Source organism: Camponotus vicinus, unplaced genomic scaffold (genome assembly GCF_025532165.1).
Source record: "Camponotus vicinus isolate PSW18456_S1 unplaced genomic scaffold, iyCamVici1.0 SCAF_13, whole genome shotgun sequence".
Lineage (NCBI taxonomy): Eukaryota > Metazoa > Arthropoda > Insecta > Hymenoptera > Formicidae > Camponotus > Camponotus vicinus.
This window is the reverse complement of record NW_028141949.1, coordinates 4013846-4033959: the sequence shown is the minus strand read 5'-3', so window position 1 is coordinate 4033959 and position 20114 is coordinate 4013846. Positions and strand designations below refer to the sequence as shown.

Below are 20114 nucleotides of genomic sequence, written 5' to 3'. Positions count from 1 at the left end.
ACGTAATTAATGTACAAATTATGTAAAAATTTACATTAATGACATGAGAGCCTTTTGTCAGTTGATGATTAGAAAAGATTGAATTTTTATTCTTATCAAAAACTGTACAAATAATTTAAAAAATTGATGACATACAATGCGATATGACAAGGAAAAATTTTCTATATATTTTGATAAATGTTTGTTTCGACTTGGGATACAGGTGAGCATCTTTTTGAAAAAATTTTAATTCATTTTATATTCTTTTTATTTACTCCAATAAAAATTGTACACTCACTTTCCCTTTTGATCATTTTTGTCTACATATATGTCTCTTATGTGTATACACAAAACTTTTATAATTTTTATAATTTTTATGCATAACAGCTTATGCGATAGTAAGTCTACTTATGTTAACGCAATAAAAATTACTTCGTTTCATATGTAATTTTTGATTAAAATTTATTTTTAAAAAGAGTAATGTGGTAGTAAAAAAGTTATTTAGCTTAATGATATTACAATTGTAATTCTAGGTGGATGAGGGGTACTATATTTGAGATATAAACTTAATAGTTTTAAAATTTGAAGAAGTCATGAAACTACATTGAATCATTAAAACTATAATTACATAATTAATGAAAATATACAGAGTGTATCTAAAATGATGCACTAAACTTTTTTAGGAGCATATTCTAGAAGTCAAAATAAGACTTTTTTTTCCTATGAACATGGGTCCGCAAATGAACCCCCCTCCGAGCTAGTGGCCCCTAAAGTTTGGGGAAAAAATTGAAAATTGGCTGTATTATGGATTGCCTTATTATTTGACCTTGGTTTTGACGTTATCTCACCCTCTTTTGAGAGATAAATAAATTTGCGTTGCGGGTGTTTAGTCAATTTCACACATTTTCGAATTTTAGCTCGGAGGGGGGTTCATTTGCGGACCCATGTTTATAAGAAAAAAAGTCTTATTTTGACCTCTAGAACGCTCCTAAAGTTTAATGCATCATTTCAGATACACCCTGTATATTACAAATCATTCTTTGATAAATGCTTTTATAGGTTTTTAAAAAAGAAATTAAGGATATGCACAATCTTTGAATACGTTTAAACATCTTGTAATCATTATCTTATTAATTTGTTATGAACAAACGTTATGAAAGTTATGTAAAAGTTGTATGAAAATAATATTTAATATCAATTTTTAATTTATATGACCAAACTCGCAAAATATGCCATCAAATATATGTAATTACATATTATGCACATTTTTATTATGTAAAATGTATATTTTGAAAAAGTGTTAGAGAAAAAATAATATTCATTTCACCAAAGCAAATCTCACTCGGTCATTCTTCATATCAAACTCGGTATAAAAACAGTCAATAAATGTAGGATTCATTTTATTCCATGCATCAAATTCCAAAAAGCAGATCTAATAATATACATGTAATACACATGTAGTGATACCATTGTATGAAAACTGTATAGAATTAAATATACAAACTATTTAAATAATTTACCTATAATACTCACCTGATCGATATAATCTTCACCGGTAAGATCGAATGATTTACCACTCAAAATAAAATTGATTGTAAGCAACTCAGAATTTCGAGAAACTCGAAATTCGGCAATTCACTTTTCAACAAAATAGGTAATCAAATTAGTCACTAGATGATCAATTAGATATTAAATGAGTAATTAATAATTTTAAAAATATATTAAGTTCGACCAAAACATGGATTAATGTTATTATTCCATAAAAGTTTATATTTCATTTAAACGAACCTAATATTTTATTTTTATTGCATTATCAACATTTTATAATTTTTTTTATCAAAGACTATATGCTTTGTGAAAGATATGATCGTTTATTTACTCTTGCCTTCCACATTAATAGATCCAATAAGTTCATTAATAATAGAAATATATGTAAAAATGGCTCTAATGAGCAGCATCGGAATCACTCAATATCAATTCATCACCCAACTCAACGGCTGAAGGGTTTCTACACAAATTGCAAATTTTTTATATCGTAATATGTATGTGTGTGTGATAATTAAAATTAAATTATAATAATATGTAAATATTAAATTCAATTTATATTTATCATGGCAATATATAATACAACAAGATATATACTGACCTATATGGAATTGCGCATCGGTTATCATAACGAGCACCGCGGCTAATACAAAGGCGAAATATATTTCCGAATTTATTTACTGAAGTTTCGATTCGTGAAAATTTAAATGACGAGTTTCTTTCGACATTTTATGATTGGATACACAGAAAAATAAAGTGTTGTCGCTCACTAACTCTCCTCTTAACACTGTATCGGTATTCGAGGGAGTTATATATATGATCGCGCGTGTTTTTATATTAAATAATATGCTTGAATGAAACGCGGGGAAAAAAAATTTGAGGAACCAATATCAAACTTTACTTTAAATTTCTGCGTCGTAGTTCCAATGCTAATAGCATTATAATACTGAGCATCCATATAATTGGACAATTCTGATGCAGAAGTAGTATTTCTTCGACCAATTGCAAGTGCCAACTGGTGCCAACTTTCTGCAAAGCTTGTCGAACAGAATCCATGTTGTGTAATAAAATTCTTGAATTAATATAAAAAACATTTAAATAAGTATCAAGTAATAAATTATATCGCAAACTTTTTAGTTAATTAAATTGATGATTAATTTAGATTTAGATTATGTTATGTGCAAAATATTGTTTACTTATATGTTAATATCTATAATATATTAATTATATTTATATGTATCTATAATGTATTATTTTAATTTATAGTCTAAAGTTTTAAATAAATCACAATAATTAATTAAACTCTGACTTAAATTAAAAGTAATATTACATGCAAAATAATTTTGCATAAAACAAAACTTTTGGAAAATCTATATCATTTTGTCTGCATCATCTGTATCATTACTTTTTTTAATTAACGGATAAAAACCTAGCCACTCATTTTTTAAATAATTTTTGGTCTTTACATAATTACAATATATTTATAATTTATCATGTCTACGAATGCAATATCTAAATTACAATATCTGATTAAACGATTTTTAAGATATTTACATTCTCAAAGTATAATTACTTATGTGATTAAAACGTTTTTTTTTATATATTTTACAGAAAGTGTTTTATTTTACTGTCAGTGCTATCAAATATTTTTCAATATTTCCAGAAAAATTAATATTTTTGAAATAAAAACAATAGTTTTTTTAAATGATATAATTTTAAAATATATATAAGCGCGATAAAATATAACATTGTATCTTGTACGTTATAATCTTTTGTAAAAGTGTTACTAGACATTTTATTAAATAATAGACAAAATGATCAGGACATTGACGTCAAAAATAGTTCTGCGAAAGATCAAATGTTTCGTTGAGGAGAACCTGATATTCAATCAGATAAGTACAGAATATTTGTGTGTTACATACGATACAGAGAAGTAAATAATTTCTTATATATGCGTCAATCATCCATATAATTATAAAGCATTCAATCAATAAACTTACAAATGTTTTACCATTTTGCAGACATTCTTGTTGATTATGCTATATTGCTTTAATGTAAGACACTTTCAATTAATTCATTTTATCTATGAAAAAACTTTTATTTCTTACATATATGTATACATTATATATATATATATATATATATATATATATATATATATACTATATACATTATTTATGTATCATGTATATAATATAACAATATAATATGCTTTATTGTATATCACTATTTACAAATTTTATTAGGTGATATTTAATTTATATAAAAGCAAATTTCTTACAAATTGGAAAATGTGAAACAATTTCTGATGCACACAGTATATTAATTGTAATATTTTTAATATAATTTTTTTTAATAAAGAAACATATCATAGAATAGAATTTGACCTTATTGTTAATATTTTAATTGATTGTGATGCAATGTTTAATACAAATATAGTTGTTTCAAAATTTAGAGAATCAAATACTGTAAAGATTAAATGAAAATAATTTCACTAGATAGCACCCCACACAGCACATTATACTAAAAGATAATGAAAAGATGTCTTTTTTAAGTTATCTTTTCGACAAAACGAAAAGATGTCTATAAAGACATCTTTTCGCTTTGTCGAAAAAGATGACATAAAAGAGATATAATAGTATGTGGCACGTGTTTCTTCGCTTGCCGCTACGCGGCGAGTCACTCTTAACTTATCTCGTATTTAATATTTATCACAAAATGTATATAAAGAATTAGTAATTAATATAAGATCTGAAGCATATTTTTGCCTTTTAGGAGCAGTAATGCCAGAAAGAGGATACTGCTCGCACGCATCAATCAGAGAGAGCCACATACGTGTGCTACGCAGAATGATTGTATGCGTGTGAGCCGCATCTTTTTCCTGACATTACTGTTTATCAGTTTAATTTCTGACAAATGGAATTTAAAATAATTTATTTAATAATCTGGATTCCTTGTTGGGATTGAGAATATTAAACGGATTCTTAGAAATTAGGCGGATAAATTGGAGAAATAGTCCATTTATTGCGTGTATTGAAGTATTCCTACTACCGAGTGTCGATAATCTATATAGAATGAATCAAGTCATCTTTTAGTCATCATATGGACAAGACTAAAAAGTCACTGAATTCGGGTCATGAGACGACTTTTAGCCATCTTTCCGTCGACTTAACGATGTCAGTAAAAGATGTCTGTAACAAAAAAATGTCTAGTTTTAGTAGTACTTTTAGACGACTTGGTGCTGTGTGGGACAAATTGTATTAAAATAAATTATTAAATGTGTGCGTGATTAATGAGGAAGAGATTAGCATTTCGAAAGAATAGATTATTTATGCCGACTAGACAGCCATGCATCAATGAACATAGCAAATAACACTTTGCTTACAAAAATTAACATTTTAATTAACAATAAGTGCATATCAGCTGCTTTCATAATAAAGTATTACGCTGTTGAAAACTAAGGCACAATTATGTACAAATTATGCAAAAATTCATACTGATGCTATGCGAGCTTTGTCGGTTGGTGATTAGAAAAAATTGAATTTCTATTTTTATCAAAAACTGTACAAATAATTAAAAAAATTGATGATAAGTTATACAATGCGATGTGACAAGGAAAAATTTTCTATATATTTTGATAAATGTTTCTACTTGGAACACATCTGAGCCTCGTCTTTTTGAAAAAATTTTAATTTATTCTACATACTTTTATTTACTCTATTTTATTTACTTTAAATTGTACCCTCACTTTCCCTTTTGGTTATTTTTGTTCACCTATACATGTCTCTTATGTATATACATAAAACTTTCATAATTTTTATACATTTATATATTTATACTATATAAAATGTGAAATATACTGTTATATATATTTATACTTATTCTATTATCTTATATACTTATCCTATCAATTATACTATCAATTATATCCATATAATAATATTTATTACATAATAATAATGGATAGACTGTATAATAATAGACAGTATCATTGATAAATATTATTATCTTGTTTTATCGTGTAATAACGAAGAAGCAAAGTATACAACGTAACAATTTATACGACAGCGTGTCTGTTTACATTAATGCTATACAAATTATTTTGGTCTATGTGCAATTTTTGATATTAATTTATTTTTAACAAGAGTGATGTGATAGTAAAAAAAAGTTATTTAGCTTAGTGATATTATAATTGTATTCTAGAAGGATGAGATACTATTTGAACTAATAAACTTAATGTTTTAAAACTTAAAGAAGTCATGAAACTACATCGAATCATTAAAACTACACTTGCATTAGTGAAAATATATATTACAAATTACTCTTTGTTTGAGAAATGTTTTCGTAGGCCTTTAAAAAATAAATTAAAGATGTGTCTTCGAATACATTTAAGCATTTCGTAATCCTTAAGTTTGTTATAAACAATTGTTGAAAGTTATGTTAGTTGTATAAGAATAATATTAATTTTGATATTAATTTTTAATCTAGGACTGCACAAAACTCACAAAATATGCCACCAAATGTGCGTAATTGCACATTATGTACATTTTTATTATGTAAGATGTATATTTTAAAAAAGTGCTAGAGAAAGTTTTCTTTCGCCAAAGCAAATCCCACTCGGTCATTCTCCATATCAAATTCAGTGTAGTAATGGCCAATAAATATATTGCCTAGAATCCAATCTGTTTCATTTTTTATAGCAAGTTTCAAAAAGCTGCTCAGGCATATAGTAATATTATCTTGCGAGAACTATGCAGAATTAAATATACAATGTAAACTTCTCATATTTATATTTAAATAATTTATCTATAGTACTCACCTGATGAATATAATCTCTACCGGTAAGATCGAATGCGTTACCAGCCAAAATAAAACTGATTGTAAGCAATTCAGGAATTCGATTGCAATCCACCTTGAAACAAAAGATAATATTAAATTAGTAATTAATATTTAATAAAGTAAGTAATATTTAATAAATATATATATTAGGTATGTTCAACCGTAGATTAATATCGTTTCATAGAAGTCTATGTTTCATTTGAATGTACTTAACCACTTATATATTTTTATCGCTATTATCAACTTTTTGTGCGTGGCACTTGGAAGTCGCCGTATGTGATAATAGAAAGGGGAAAAATTATTTTTGACGAAGCCAGAATTTTTTTAGTTATCTGAAGGGTAGTTTTTCGATAATAAGGGTGTCTTTTGTAGGGCATATTGAAATATTATGTTTTATGCTGTGCTATATTGTACTATTCTACATATATATGATGTATTTTGTTATTTATATGTACTTTCTAAACATCGCTCCAGGAACGTTTCAAATTTCAACCAGCTTTTCTGTTAAATATATTGGTTGTAAATTTTTTAACGCAATCTTTTTTTTAAGAGAGAGATATAACAAAATTTTTGCTTTATTGTTAATATAATTGTATTTTAAATGATTGCGATACAATGTTTGATATAAATATGATTGTTTCAAAATTTAGAGAAACAAATACTGTGAAGTTTAAAAATAATTTGAATAGATTTAGTGATTTTTACCAAGAGTAAACAATGAGTGGAAATATATTGTAAATTATTTCATTTATAATGAATACTTGCAAGTTTTTAAAGAAAAACCATACATAGAGCATTCAAATATCATAAAATCGCAAAACTTGTGAAGAACGACTGTATCGGTTTCTTAATTTCACAATTAATATACATTTTCAGTCCGAGATTGAACAAACTCCAAAAATATGTATTATCTACATTTTTATGATGTAGAATGTATATCATGAGCAACAAAAAAGAGATAATATAAATATCTTTGAGATGCTTTGTTATTTTATTACTGTAATTAATATAGATTATTTTTAATACTTTAATATGTTAGTATCTTAATTTAGTTATATTAAGAAATATGATTACTTCATCACAAGACACATTATTAAGAAGATAATTAAACACATTATGAGAAAAAAAGAATTGCTTATAAGTTATTAATGGCAAAATTCAAATAATGTTATATTGTTTTATCTGTTATACAATATTGTTATCATAATTAGAGACTGTTATATACTAATTATTATGAATTATTATTATTATTATCATCATTATTACGAATTAAAGTATAAAAGCTTAATAAATAAAATATCATTATATTGTGTAGACGAAAAGATTATTTTATTTTAACAGATTTATTTATATTTGGACATTACAATAGATACATACATACACACACATATATATATATATATATATATATATATATATATATATCAAATTATTAATGGAAGGTATATATGTTTTAATTTTCGAATTTATCACAAATATCTTTTTTAACAGAGAGTACACCGTAGGAATATAATTAAAAATTATCAAATAAGCAATCAAAAGTAATTTTAATTATTTGCGAGGTCATTTATATATATATATATATATATATAACATCTAGTCGTTTTCAAAGCGATTGGCTTTTATTTCGAAAGAGCGAATCCCACTCGGTTATTTCCCATATCAAACTCGCTATAGTATTTACGCAAAAATACATCGCCAAGAATCCATGCCGGACCTGACTCCTCAGAATCAGATGAATCAGATCCGCTTGGTTCAAAGCCGCTGGAACATGTCTCAGCGTCATCTTCTACATACTGTAAAAAGTTAAACAATGTGAACACTTCGTATTCTCAAATAATTTAAACGGAAATTACCGATCTATAATACTCACTCGAAGAATATAATCGTCAGGGGTAAGATCGTATTTCACACCACCCAGAACAAAAGTAACATTAGGCAACCCGCCAACACTACCACATTCCACCTTTAAACAAAAGATAATATTAAATTATTAGTTAATAATTTAACAAATATATACATATATATATGTATATATATAATAATTTATTCAGTGTCATATTTTATGATTTTTTTACTGGAAGGCTATACCAATGTGAAAAATTGTTACTTACATATCCATTACTGTGAGCTTGAATAAATTCGTTAATATGAGCAATGTTATCATCTGGTCCAACTAATAATGAGGTACCTGTGTCAGCAATAGCTTGAATGTTTTGAGTTACCTCGTAACCAGCTATCGAGACACTAGAACACAATAACGTTATAATAATTTGTTGCAACTTGATCTCAACGTAATTTAGAAAATATACCTATCCATAGTAAATTGCCAGTATCCTTCCTCAGTAACAGGAACGTATGTGAAGTCACCCTCGTAATGATTGGGATCAGAACCACCCAATATCAGTTCACCACCTTCCGTAGCTGAAGGGTCTCTGTATATTTTGTATATTTTGTAGATTATAAAATATATTTTTTTAAAACATTTTTAGGCATGCGCTGTGTGTATGGAAAGAAGATACAAACCGACTCAGATAAAAGCTGAAAACAGGTTCTACTGAGCCTTGTTTAACCATGTTTACGAAGACAGGCGTCACTCCATCCACGGATATCGAGGGATAACCCATGCCCAAGATACCGTCAAACTCTGAGTAAACAAACGTGTCACCTGGCTGCTCGACGGCTTCTGCGAATCCTTGATTTTTAACAGAGAGGCCGGCAACCTATAATTAATAAATCATGACGTCCGAATGTAAAAAAGAATACTTGAGAAATGTTTATAAACTATGATTGTAGTTGTAACTTGGATTGTGTCATGATGACTTACTTCCACTGTATCAGAAGATAAGAATCCAGTTAGACTGCCAGTGCCATACTGGATAGTAAATGGAGTATTAATTTCTTTATATGTACTGGATTTGCTACTGTAATATTTATGATGGTTCACTGCAAGAAATAATATCACAAGATAAGGATAGTTATAAAGATAAAGAGATTTTCTTATTCATCTAAATATTTGTTTGAATCAAACATAAATGCATTTATCGCTTTTACTTTGAATTTCTCGGAATTCGTTTGTACGGTACTGGTTGAAAGAATAAAAATAACAAATTGTTTAAATAAGTCTGTTCATGTGCAAATTATAAAGTTTGGTTTCATTATATTTACACGATCAATTATTTTAATTCTTGAAATTGCATTTGTGCATTTCCTTTATCCACAAGATGATATTTGAAAAATATAATCTAGGAAGAGATAGAGAATTTTATAATATTTATAATATTATAATGTGTTCACTTTTTAATTTGATATTATAATTATTTGAAAAGATTATAAATATTCTTCAATGTTTTTAAACAGTAATTTATATTATTAAATATAAGTGCATGTGTAAATAATGAAATATCTAATAAATATTATCTAATGAATATAAATATTAACATATTCATATACTGAATCTTAATTAATTTGCATTCATTAAGTACATAATGATATTTCTTGATGAAAAATGTCGAAAAACTTATAATCATTTTTCTTCTTAAAGTAAAAAAGAAAATATAAAATAGAATTGTTCTTATTCGCATTTTGTTAAATAAATATATGTTCGTGATCTGCGCATTTCAATCAATATTGTTATGTATGTTTATATAAGTACAAATTAATTATTATCCTGTATATATATTAAAATACTTACAGCAAGCCTCATCGTTACTTGCGCATTTTGCCGATGGTACCCAAAGATTTGAGGAACCAGTATCAAATAATACTGAAAAGGTCTGCGGAGGAGTTCCGATGGTAATGTTACCATAATATTGAGCATCATAATAATTAGACAAAGGTTCTGACCCTTGTTCGGCAAAATGAGTTCCTTTCAAGTCAATACCAGCTTTCTTCAAATTTTTTCGAATAGAATTCATCTTGTGCAACGGAATCCTTGAAGTAATACAAAGATCATTTTTTTGTTACATACATATAATCTTACATACATATATATATATATTTAATGTATAGTTTATTGATATATAAAAAATAGACGTTTTAAATAAATATAAGTTAATGGAATGACTATATGTTCAATTGTTAAAAATCAAAATTATTATACAAACTTTAATTATATTTAAATAACTATAAGAAATTAGGCTCTGTGTATTAAAACATAAACTTAAATTTAAAGGCCATAAGAGCTAAACGCGGATGGTAGTGCGTAAGTTCAACGAGAAATAAGTTTTCGTTGAAACTTATTTGTGTGCACAGGGCACAAATTTTCATTACAGGGAGGAAAGAGGGATAATAATTAAATAAATTCTCGAATTATTTAAATTTGCTTGGTATCGTACCAAGAAAATTTGTGCCCTGTGCACACAAATAAGTTTCAACGAAAACTTATTTCTCGTTGAACTTACGCACTACCATCCGCGTTTAGCTCTTATGGCCTTTAAATTTAAGTTTATGTTTTAATTATATTGATATATTTTTTTAAATTGTAAGATTTATACATTACACATATATTTGAATTATTATTTAATTTATAGTTTAATCTCTTAAATTAAACATCATAATTTAACAACCTCTGATTTTTAATTAAAAATAATATTGCAATGTGTAGCGTGCAATCTTATAAAGAAACTCAAAATAAGATGACTTATTTATGTTAGAAATATATAGATATATATAGAAAGAGCATAAGTCAAATAAATGAATAAGAAAAAATAGTTCACTAATATATACAGTCCACCTGCTTATACAATTAGTTTATCATTAGAACGATAAAGATATCGTGATAAGGCAGTCAAAAGCATGAGCTTAGCAAATTTACAAAGAGTGATTTTTTTTCAAAAATGCTTACTTTTGCTATTCCTTTCTAATAAAAAGAAACAAGAAATTTTATAATAAAATTTCGTCCAATTCTGACGAAAACGCAATCGCATTTAGGTAGGTTTTCGATTTCATAAAATCGAATGCGATTACAAGGTAGATCGATCTTTATAAATTCGACATTTGTACCGGTATGTAACGTACACACATAATACAATACATGAACTTACCTTTGGTATTGCGCGTCGACCAGCGCAAAAAGCGCCACAGCCACCACGAAAAAGCGAAACATATTTTTGGATTTTCTGGCAAATTTCTTTCTGTACGTTGTGACTCGATACACAAAAAATAAGTTGAACTCGACTACTAGAGCTCTCGTTTATTGACATACAGTGCGGCGGTTATATATACGATCGCGCGCATTCAAAACAACCGGGTTTCCATTGATCAATCAAATTTGATAAATATTTCGTTTAATATTTTTTCTTTAATTAGCACAAATTGTATTAAAATAAATTATTAAATGTGTGCGTGATTAATGAGGACGAGATTAGCGTTTCGGAAGAATAGATTATTATGCCAACTAGTCATGCAACAATGAACTTAACAAATGACACTTTGCTCGCAAAAATTAACATTCTAATTAGCAATAAGCTCATATCAGCTGCTTTCACAATAAAGTATTACGCTGTTGAAAACTAAGACATAATTATGTACAAATTATTTCAAAAGTTCATATTGATAACATGCGAATTTTGGTTGGTAATTAAAAAAGGTTGATTTTTTTTTCTTATCGAAAACTAAACAAATAATTAAAAAATTGATGACAAAATATATAATACGATGTGACAAGGAAAGATTTTCTATATACTTTTATGAATGTTTCGACTTGGGATACGGCTGAGCGATGCCCTTTTGAAATATTTTAATTATTCTACATTTTCGTTTTTATTTATTCAAGTAAAAATTGTACACTCACTTCCTTTTTGGTCATTTTTGTCTACATATATGTATGTCTCTTATGTGTATGTATATATAAAACTTTTATAATTTTTATAGATTTTATGTATTTATACTATGGAATATAAAATATATAGATGTTATATACGTTAATACTGCTATATATAAATATATGTGAAAAAAAAAATATATATATATATGAAATTACTGTTATATATTTTATACTTATTCGATTATCCTATATACTTATCCTATCAATTATACTATTGATATAATAATGTAATAGTATTATTGACTATTATTATTATCTTTTATTTTATCGTTTAATAATAAAGAAGCAGCTCATATCAAAATATACAGTTTATGCGACAGTAAGTCTGCTTACGTCAAATAAAAATTATTTCGTTGTATTTGTAATTTTTGATTATAATTTACTTTTAACAAGTATGATATGATCATAAAAAAAGTTATTTAGCTTAATGTAATTACAATTGTATTTTAGGATGAGGTACTATATTTGATGTAAACTTAATTATTTTAAAACTTAAAGAAGTCATAAGACTACATCGAATCATTAAAACTATAATTATATTAGTAAAAATATATATCATAAATCACTTGTTGTTTAATGAATGTTTTTGTAGGGTTTTAAAAGAAATTAAAGATGTGTGCGCAGTCTTCGAATACGTTTAAGTATCTCGTAATCGTTAAATTTGTTATGAACAATTGTTATGAAAATTTTGTTAGTTATATAAAAGTAATATTTAATATCAATTTCGAATCCAAGATTGTACAAAACTCACAAAATATGCCACCAAATGTGCGTAATTGCACATTATGTACATTTTTATTATGTAAGATGTATATTTTAAAAAAGTGCTAGAGAAAGTTTTCTTTCGCCAAAGCAAATCCCACTCGGTCATTCTCCATATCAAATTCAGTGTAGTAATGGCCAATAAATATATTGCCTAGAATCCAATCTGTTTCATTTTTTATAGCAAGTTTCAAAAAGCTGCTCAGGCATATAGTAATATTATCTTGCGAGAACTATGCAGAATTAAATATACAATGTAAACTTCTCATATTTATATTTAAATAATTTATCTATAGTACTCACCTGATGAATATAATCTCTACCGGTAAGATCGAATGCGTTACCAGCCAAAATAAAACTGATTGTAAGCAATTCAGGAATTCGATTGCAATCCACCTTGAAACAAAAGATAATATTAAATTAGTAATTAATATTTAATAAAGTAAGTAATATTTAATAAATATATATATTAGGTATGTTCAACCGTAGATTAATATCGTTTCATAGAAGTCTATGTTTCATTTGAATGTACTTAACCACTTATATATTTTTATCGCTATTATCAACTTTTTGTGCGTGGCACTTGGAAGTCGCCGTATGTGATAATAGAAAGGGGAAAAATTATTTTTGACGAAGCCAGAATTTTTTTAGTTATCTGAAGGGTAGTTTTTCGATAATAAGGGTGTCTTTTGTAGGGCATATTGAAATATTATGTTTTATGCTGTGCTATATTGTACTATTCTACATATATATGATGTATTTTGTTATTTATATGTACTTTCTAAACATCGCTCCAGGAACGTTTCAAATTTCAACCAGCTTTTCTGTTAAATATATTGGTTGTAAATTTTTTAACGCAATCTTTTTTTTAAGAGAGAGATATAACAAAATTTTTGCTTTATTGTTAATATAATTGTATTTTAAATGATTGCGATACAATGTTTGATATAAATATGATTGTTTCAAAATTTAGAGAAACAAATACTGTGAAGTTTAAAAATAATTTGAATAGATTTAGTGATTTTTACCAAGAGTAAACAATGAGTGGAAATATATTGTAAATTATTTCATTTATAATGAATACTTGCAAGTTTTTAAAGAAAAACCATACATAGAGCATTCAAATATCATAAAATCGCAAAACTTGTGAAGAACGACTGTATCGGTTTCTTAATTTCACAATTAATATACATTTTCAGTCCGAGATTGAACAAACTCCAAAAATATGTATTATCTACATTTTTATGATGTAGAATGTATATCATGAGAAACAAAAAAGAGATAATATAAATATCTTTGAGATGCTTTGTTATTTTATTACTGTAATTAATATAGATTTTTTTAATACTTTAATATGTTAGTATCTTAATTTAGTTATATTAAGAAATATGATTACTTCATCACAAGACACATTATTAAGAAGATATTTAAACACATTATGAGAAAAAAAGAATTGCTTATAAGTTATTAATCGCAAAATTCAAATAATTTTATATTGTTTTATCTGTTATACAATATTGTTATCATATTTAAAGACTGTTATATAATAATTATTATGAATTATTATTATTATCATCATTATTATGAATTAAAGTATAAAAACTTAATAAATAAAATGCCATTATATTGCGTTGATGAAAAGATTATTTTATTTTAACAGATTTATTTATATTTGAACATTACAATAGATACATACATACATACATATATATATATATATATATATATATATATATATATCAAATTATTAATGGAAGGTATATATGTTTTAATTTTCGAATTTATCACAAATATCCTTTTTAACAGAGAGTACACCGTAGGAATATAATTAAAAATTATCAAATAAGCAATCAAAAGTAATTTTAATTATTTGCGAGGTCATTTATATATATATATATATATATATATATATATATATATATATATATATAACATCTAGTCGTTTTCAAAGCGATCGGCTTTTATTTCGAAAGAGCGAATCCCACTCGGTTATTTCCCAAATCAAACTCGCTATAGTATTTACGCAAAAATACATCGCCAAGAATCCATAAATCAGATCCGCTTGGTTCAAAGCCGCTGGTACATGTCTCAACGCCATCTTCTACATACTGTAAAAAGTTAAACAATGTAAACACTTCGTATTCTCAAATAATTTAAACGAAAATTACCGATCCATAATACTCACTCGAAGAATATAATCGTCAGGGGTAAGATCGTGTTTCACACCACTCAGAACAAAACTAACTGTAGGCAATTGGTCAACACTACTACATTCCACCTTTGAACAAAAGATAATATTAAATTATTAGTTAATAATTTAACAAATATATACATATATATATGTATATATATATAATAATTTATTCAGTGTCATATTTTATGATTTTTTTACTGGAAGGCTATACCAATGTGAAAAATTGTTACTTACATATCCATTACTGTCAGTTGGAATCATTTCGTTAATAACATCAATATCATCTTCTGGTCCAACTAATAATGAGGTACCTGTGTCAGCAATAGCTTGAGCATTTTGAGTTATCTCGTAACCAGCTATCGAGACACTAGAACACAATAATGTTATAATAATTTGTTGCAACTTGATCAACGTAATTTAGAAAATATACCTATCCATAGTAAATTGCCAGTATCCTTCCTGAGTAACAGGAACGTATGTGAAGTCACCCTCGTAATGATTGGGATCAGAACCACCCAATATCAGTTCACCACCTTCCGTAACTGAAGGGTCTCTGTATATTTTGTATATTTTGTAGATTATAAAATATATTTTTTTAAAACATTTTTAGGCATGCGCTGTGTGTATGGAAAGAAGATACAAACCGACTCAGATAAAAGCTGAAAACAGGATGGTCTACTAAGCCTTGATCAACTACGTTTACGAAGAAAGGCGTCACTCCATCCACGGATATCTCGGGATAACCCATGCCCAAGATACCGTCAAACTCTGAATAAACAAACGTGGTACCTGGCTCCTCGACGGCTTCTGCGAATCCTTGATGTTTAACAGAGATGCCGGCAACCTATAATTAATAAATCATGACGTCCGAATGTAAAAAAGAATACTTGAGAAATGTTTATAAACTATGATTGTAGTTGTAACTTGGATTGTGTCATGATGACTTACATCCACTATATCAGAAGATAAATATCCAGTTAGACTGCCAGTGCCATACTCGATAGAAAATGGAGTATTAATTGGTTCATATGTAGTGGATTTGCTACTGTAATATTTATGATGGGTCACTGCAAGAAATAATATCACAAGATAAGGATAGTTTTAAAGATAAAGAGATTTTCTTATTCATCTAAATATTCGTTTGAATTATCAAACATAAATGCATTTATCGCTTTTACTTTTGAGTTTCTCGGAACGCGTTTGTACGGTACTCGTTGAAAGAATAAAAATAACAAATTGTTTAAATAAGTCTGTTCATGTGCAAATTATAAAGTTTGGTTTTATTATATTTACACGATCAATTAGTTTAATTCTTAAAATTGCATTTGTGTATTTCCTTTATCCACAAGATGATATTTGAAAAATATAATCTAGGAAGAGATAGAGAATTTTATAATATTTATAATATTATAATGTGTTCACTTTTTAATTTGACATTATAATTATTCGAAAAGATTATAGATATTCTTCAATGTTTTTAAACAGTAATTTATATTATTAAATATAAGTGCATGTGTAAATAATGAAATATCTAATAAATATTATCTAATGAATATAAATATTAACATATTCATATACTGAATCTTAATTAATTTGCATTCATTAAGTACATAAAGATATTTCTTGATGAAAAATGTCGAAAAACTTATAATCATTTTTCTTCTTAAAGTAAAAAAGAAAATATAAAGAATTGTTCCTATTTAGCATTTTGTTAAATAAATATATGTTCGTGATCTGCGCATTTCAATCAATATTGTTATGTATGTTTATATAAGTACAAATTAATTATTATCCTGTATATACATATATTAAAATACTTACAGCAAGCCTCATTGTCACTTGCGCATTTTGCCGATGGTACCCAAAGATTTGAGGAACCAGTATCAAATAATACCGAAAAGTATTGCGGAGGAGTTCCGATGGTAATGTTACCATAATATTGAGCATCATAATAATTAGACAAAGGTTCTGACCCTCGTTCGGCAAAATGAGTTTTTTTCAAGTCAATACCAGCTTTCTTCAAATTTTTTCGAATAGAATTCATCTTGTGCAACGGAATCCTTGAAGTAATACAAAGATCATTTTTTTGTTATATGCATATAATCTTACATATATATATACGTTTATATTTAATGTATAGTTTACTGATATAAAGAATAGACATTTTTAAATAAATATAAGTTAATGGAATGACTATATGTTAAAAATCAAAATTATTATACGAACTTTAATTATATTGATATATTTTTTTAAATTGTAAAATTTATACATTACATATATATTTGAATTATTATTTAATTTATAGTTTAATCTCTTAAATTAAGCATCATAATTTAACAACTTTTGATTTTTAATTAAAAATAATATTGCAATGTGTAGCGTGCAATCTTATAAAGAAACTCCAAATAAGATGACTTATTTATGTTAGAAATATATAAATATATATAGAAAGAGCATAAGTCAAATAAATGAATAAGAAAAAATAGTTCACTAATATATACAGTTCATCTGCTTATACAGTCAGTTTATCATTAGAACGATAAAGATATCGCGATAAGGCAGACAAAAGCATGAGCTTAGCAAATTTACAAAGAGTGATTTTTTTTCAAAAATGCTTACTTTTGCTATTCTTTTTTAATAAAAAGAAACAAGAAATTTTATAATAAAATTTCGTCCAATTCTGACGAAAACGCAATCGCATTTAGGTAGGTTTTCGATTTCATAAAATCCAATGCGATTACAAGGTAGATCGATCTTTACAAATTCGACATTTGTACCGATATGTAACGTACACTCATAATATAATATATGAACTTACCTTTGGTATTGCGCGTCGACCAGCGCAAAGAGCGCCACAGCCACCACGAAAAAGCGAAACATATTTGCGGATTTTCTGACAAATTTCTTTCTGTACGTTGTGACTCGATACACAAAAAATAAGTTGAACTCGACTACTAGAGCTCTCGTTTATCGACATGCAGTGCGGCGGTTATATATACGATCGCGCGCATTCAAAACATCCGGGTTTCCATCGATCAATCAAATTTGATAAATATTTTGTTTAATATTTTTTCTTTAATTAGCACAAATTGTATTAAAATAAATTATTAAATGTGTGCGTGATTAATGAGGAAGAGATTATCGTTTCGGAAGAATAGATTATTATGCCAACTAGTCATGCAACAATGAACTTAACAAATGACACTTTGCTCGCAAAAATTAGCATTCTAATTAGCAATAAGCTCATATCAGCTGCTTTCACAATAAAGTATTACGCTGTTGGAAACTAAGACATAATTATGTACAAATTATTTCAAAAGTTCATATTGATAACATGCGAATTTTGGTTGGTAATTAAAAAAGATTGATTTTTTTTTCTTATCGAAAACTAAACAAATAATTAAAAAATTGATGACAAAGTATATAATACGATGTGACAAGGAAAGATTTCCTATATACTTTGATAAATATTTGTTTCGACTTGGGATACGGCTGAGCGATGTCCTTTTGAAATATTTTAATTATTCTACATTTTCGTTTTTATTTATTCAAGTAAAAATTGTACATTCACTTCCATTTTGGTCATTTTCGTCTACATATATGTATATCTCTTATGTGTATGTATATAAAACTTTTATAATTTTTATAGATTTTATGTATTTATACTATGGAATATAAAATATATAGATGTTATATACGTTAATACTGCTATATATAAATATATGTGAAAAAAAAAATATATATATATATATGAAATTACTGTTATATATTTTATACTTATTCGATTATCCTATATACTTATCCTATCAATTATACTATCGATATAATAATGTAATAGTATTATTGTTGACTATTATTATTATCTTTTATTATATTTTATTTTATCGTTTAATAACGAAGAAGCAGCTCATATCAAAATATACAGTTTATGCGACAGTATGTCTGCTTACGTTAAATAAAAATTATTTTGTTGTATGTGTAATTTTTGATTATAATTTACTTTTAACAAGAATGATATGGTAATAAAAAAAAGTTATTTAGCTTAGTGTAATTACAATTGTATTTTAGGATGAGGTACTATATTTGATGTAAACTTAATTATTTTAAAACTTAAAGAAGTCATGAGACTACATCGAATCATTAAAACTATAATTATATTAGTAAAAATATATATCATAAATCACTTGTTGTTTAATAAATGTTTTTGTAGGCTTTTAAAAGAAATTAAAGATGTGTGCGCAGTCTTCGAATACGTTTAAGTATCTCGTAATCGTTAAGTTTGTTATGAACAATTGTTATGAAAATTTTGTTAGTTATATAAAAATAATATTTAATATCAATTTCGAATCCAAGATTGTACAAAACTTACAAAATATACCACACCAAATGTCCATAATTGCACATTATGTACATTTTCATTATTTAAGATATGTATATATTTTAAAAAGTGCTAGAGAAAGAAAAGAGTTTTATTTCGCCAAAGCAAATCCCACTCGATCATTCTCCATATCAGTATAATAATGGCTAATAAATGTACTGCCTAGAATCCAATCTATTCCATCTCCTACGTCAAGTCTCAAAAAACTGCTCATACACAGTAATATCATTGTAAGAACTGTGTAAGAATTAAATCTGCAATATAAACTTCTTATACTTAAATAATTTTAATAATTTACCTATAGCACTCCCCTCATCGATGTAATCTTTACCGGTAAGATCGAATGCCTTACCACCAAAAATAAAACTGATTATAAGCAATTGAGGAATTCGATCGCAGTCTACCTTTAAACAAAAAATAACATTAAATTAATAATTAATAATATTTAATAAATATATTAAGTTCGTTCAACGACATCTGCTTAAGTGATTATCCGAAACGTAGATTAATATCGTTGTTCCATAGAAGTCTATAGTTCATTTAAATGTATTTAATATTTATTTTTATCACTATTATCAACTTTTATAATT

The 20114-nt window shown here is 26.5% G+C and overlaps 1 protein-coding gene and 1 pseudogene across 1 annotated transcript; both read right to left on the bottom strand.

The window, feature by feature from the left end:
- Positions 1-6105: 6105 nt before the first annotated feature.
- On the bottom strand, positions 6106-7160 carry LOC145964621 (lysosomal aspartic protease pseudogene; annotated as a pseudogene).
- Positions 7161-7828: 668 nt separating this feature from the next.
- Positions 7829-18115, bottom strand: LOC145964619 (uncharacterized). Its single transcript, XM_083087594.1, has 18 exons — positions 17965-18115; positions 16968-17206; positions 16095-16213; positions 15791-15990; positions 15577-15699; positions 15381-15513; positions 15138-15230; positions 14917-15060; positions 13256-13348; positions 13107-13185; positions 11409-11550; positions 10058-10296; positions 9191-9309; positions 8890-9086; positions 8676-8798; positions 8478-8610; positions 8237-8329; positions 7829-8159 (listed from the first exon to the last, which is right to left on the bottom strand). The coding sequence occupies exons 1-18, from the start codon at positions 18024-18026 to the stop codon at positions 7986-7988; spliced, it is 2505 nt and encodes an 834-aa protein (XP_082943720.1). The 5' UTR covers positions 18027-18115; the 3' UTR covers positions 7829-7985.
- Between the last annotated feature and the right edge of the window lie 1999 nt (positions 18116-20114).

Bases quoted from the DNA above. Each gene is read 5' to 3' on its own strand.
- LOC145964619 (XM_083087594.1), bottom strand. From the start codon at position 18,026: ATGTTTCGCTTTTTCGTGGTGGCTGTGGCGCTCTTTGCGCTGGTCGAC. The intron at 13,186-13,255 runs GTGAGTACTATA...AATTCTGCATAG, and splicing joins GTAGAGATTATATTCATCAG to TTCTCGCAAGATAATATTAC. The intron at 11,551-13,106 runs GCAATATATTTA...AATAAACGAGAG, and splicing joins TGAAACAGATTGGATTCTAG to CTCTAGTAGTCGAGTTCAAC.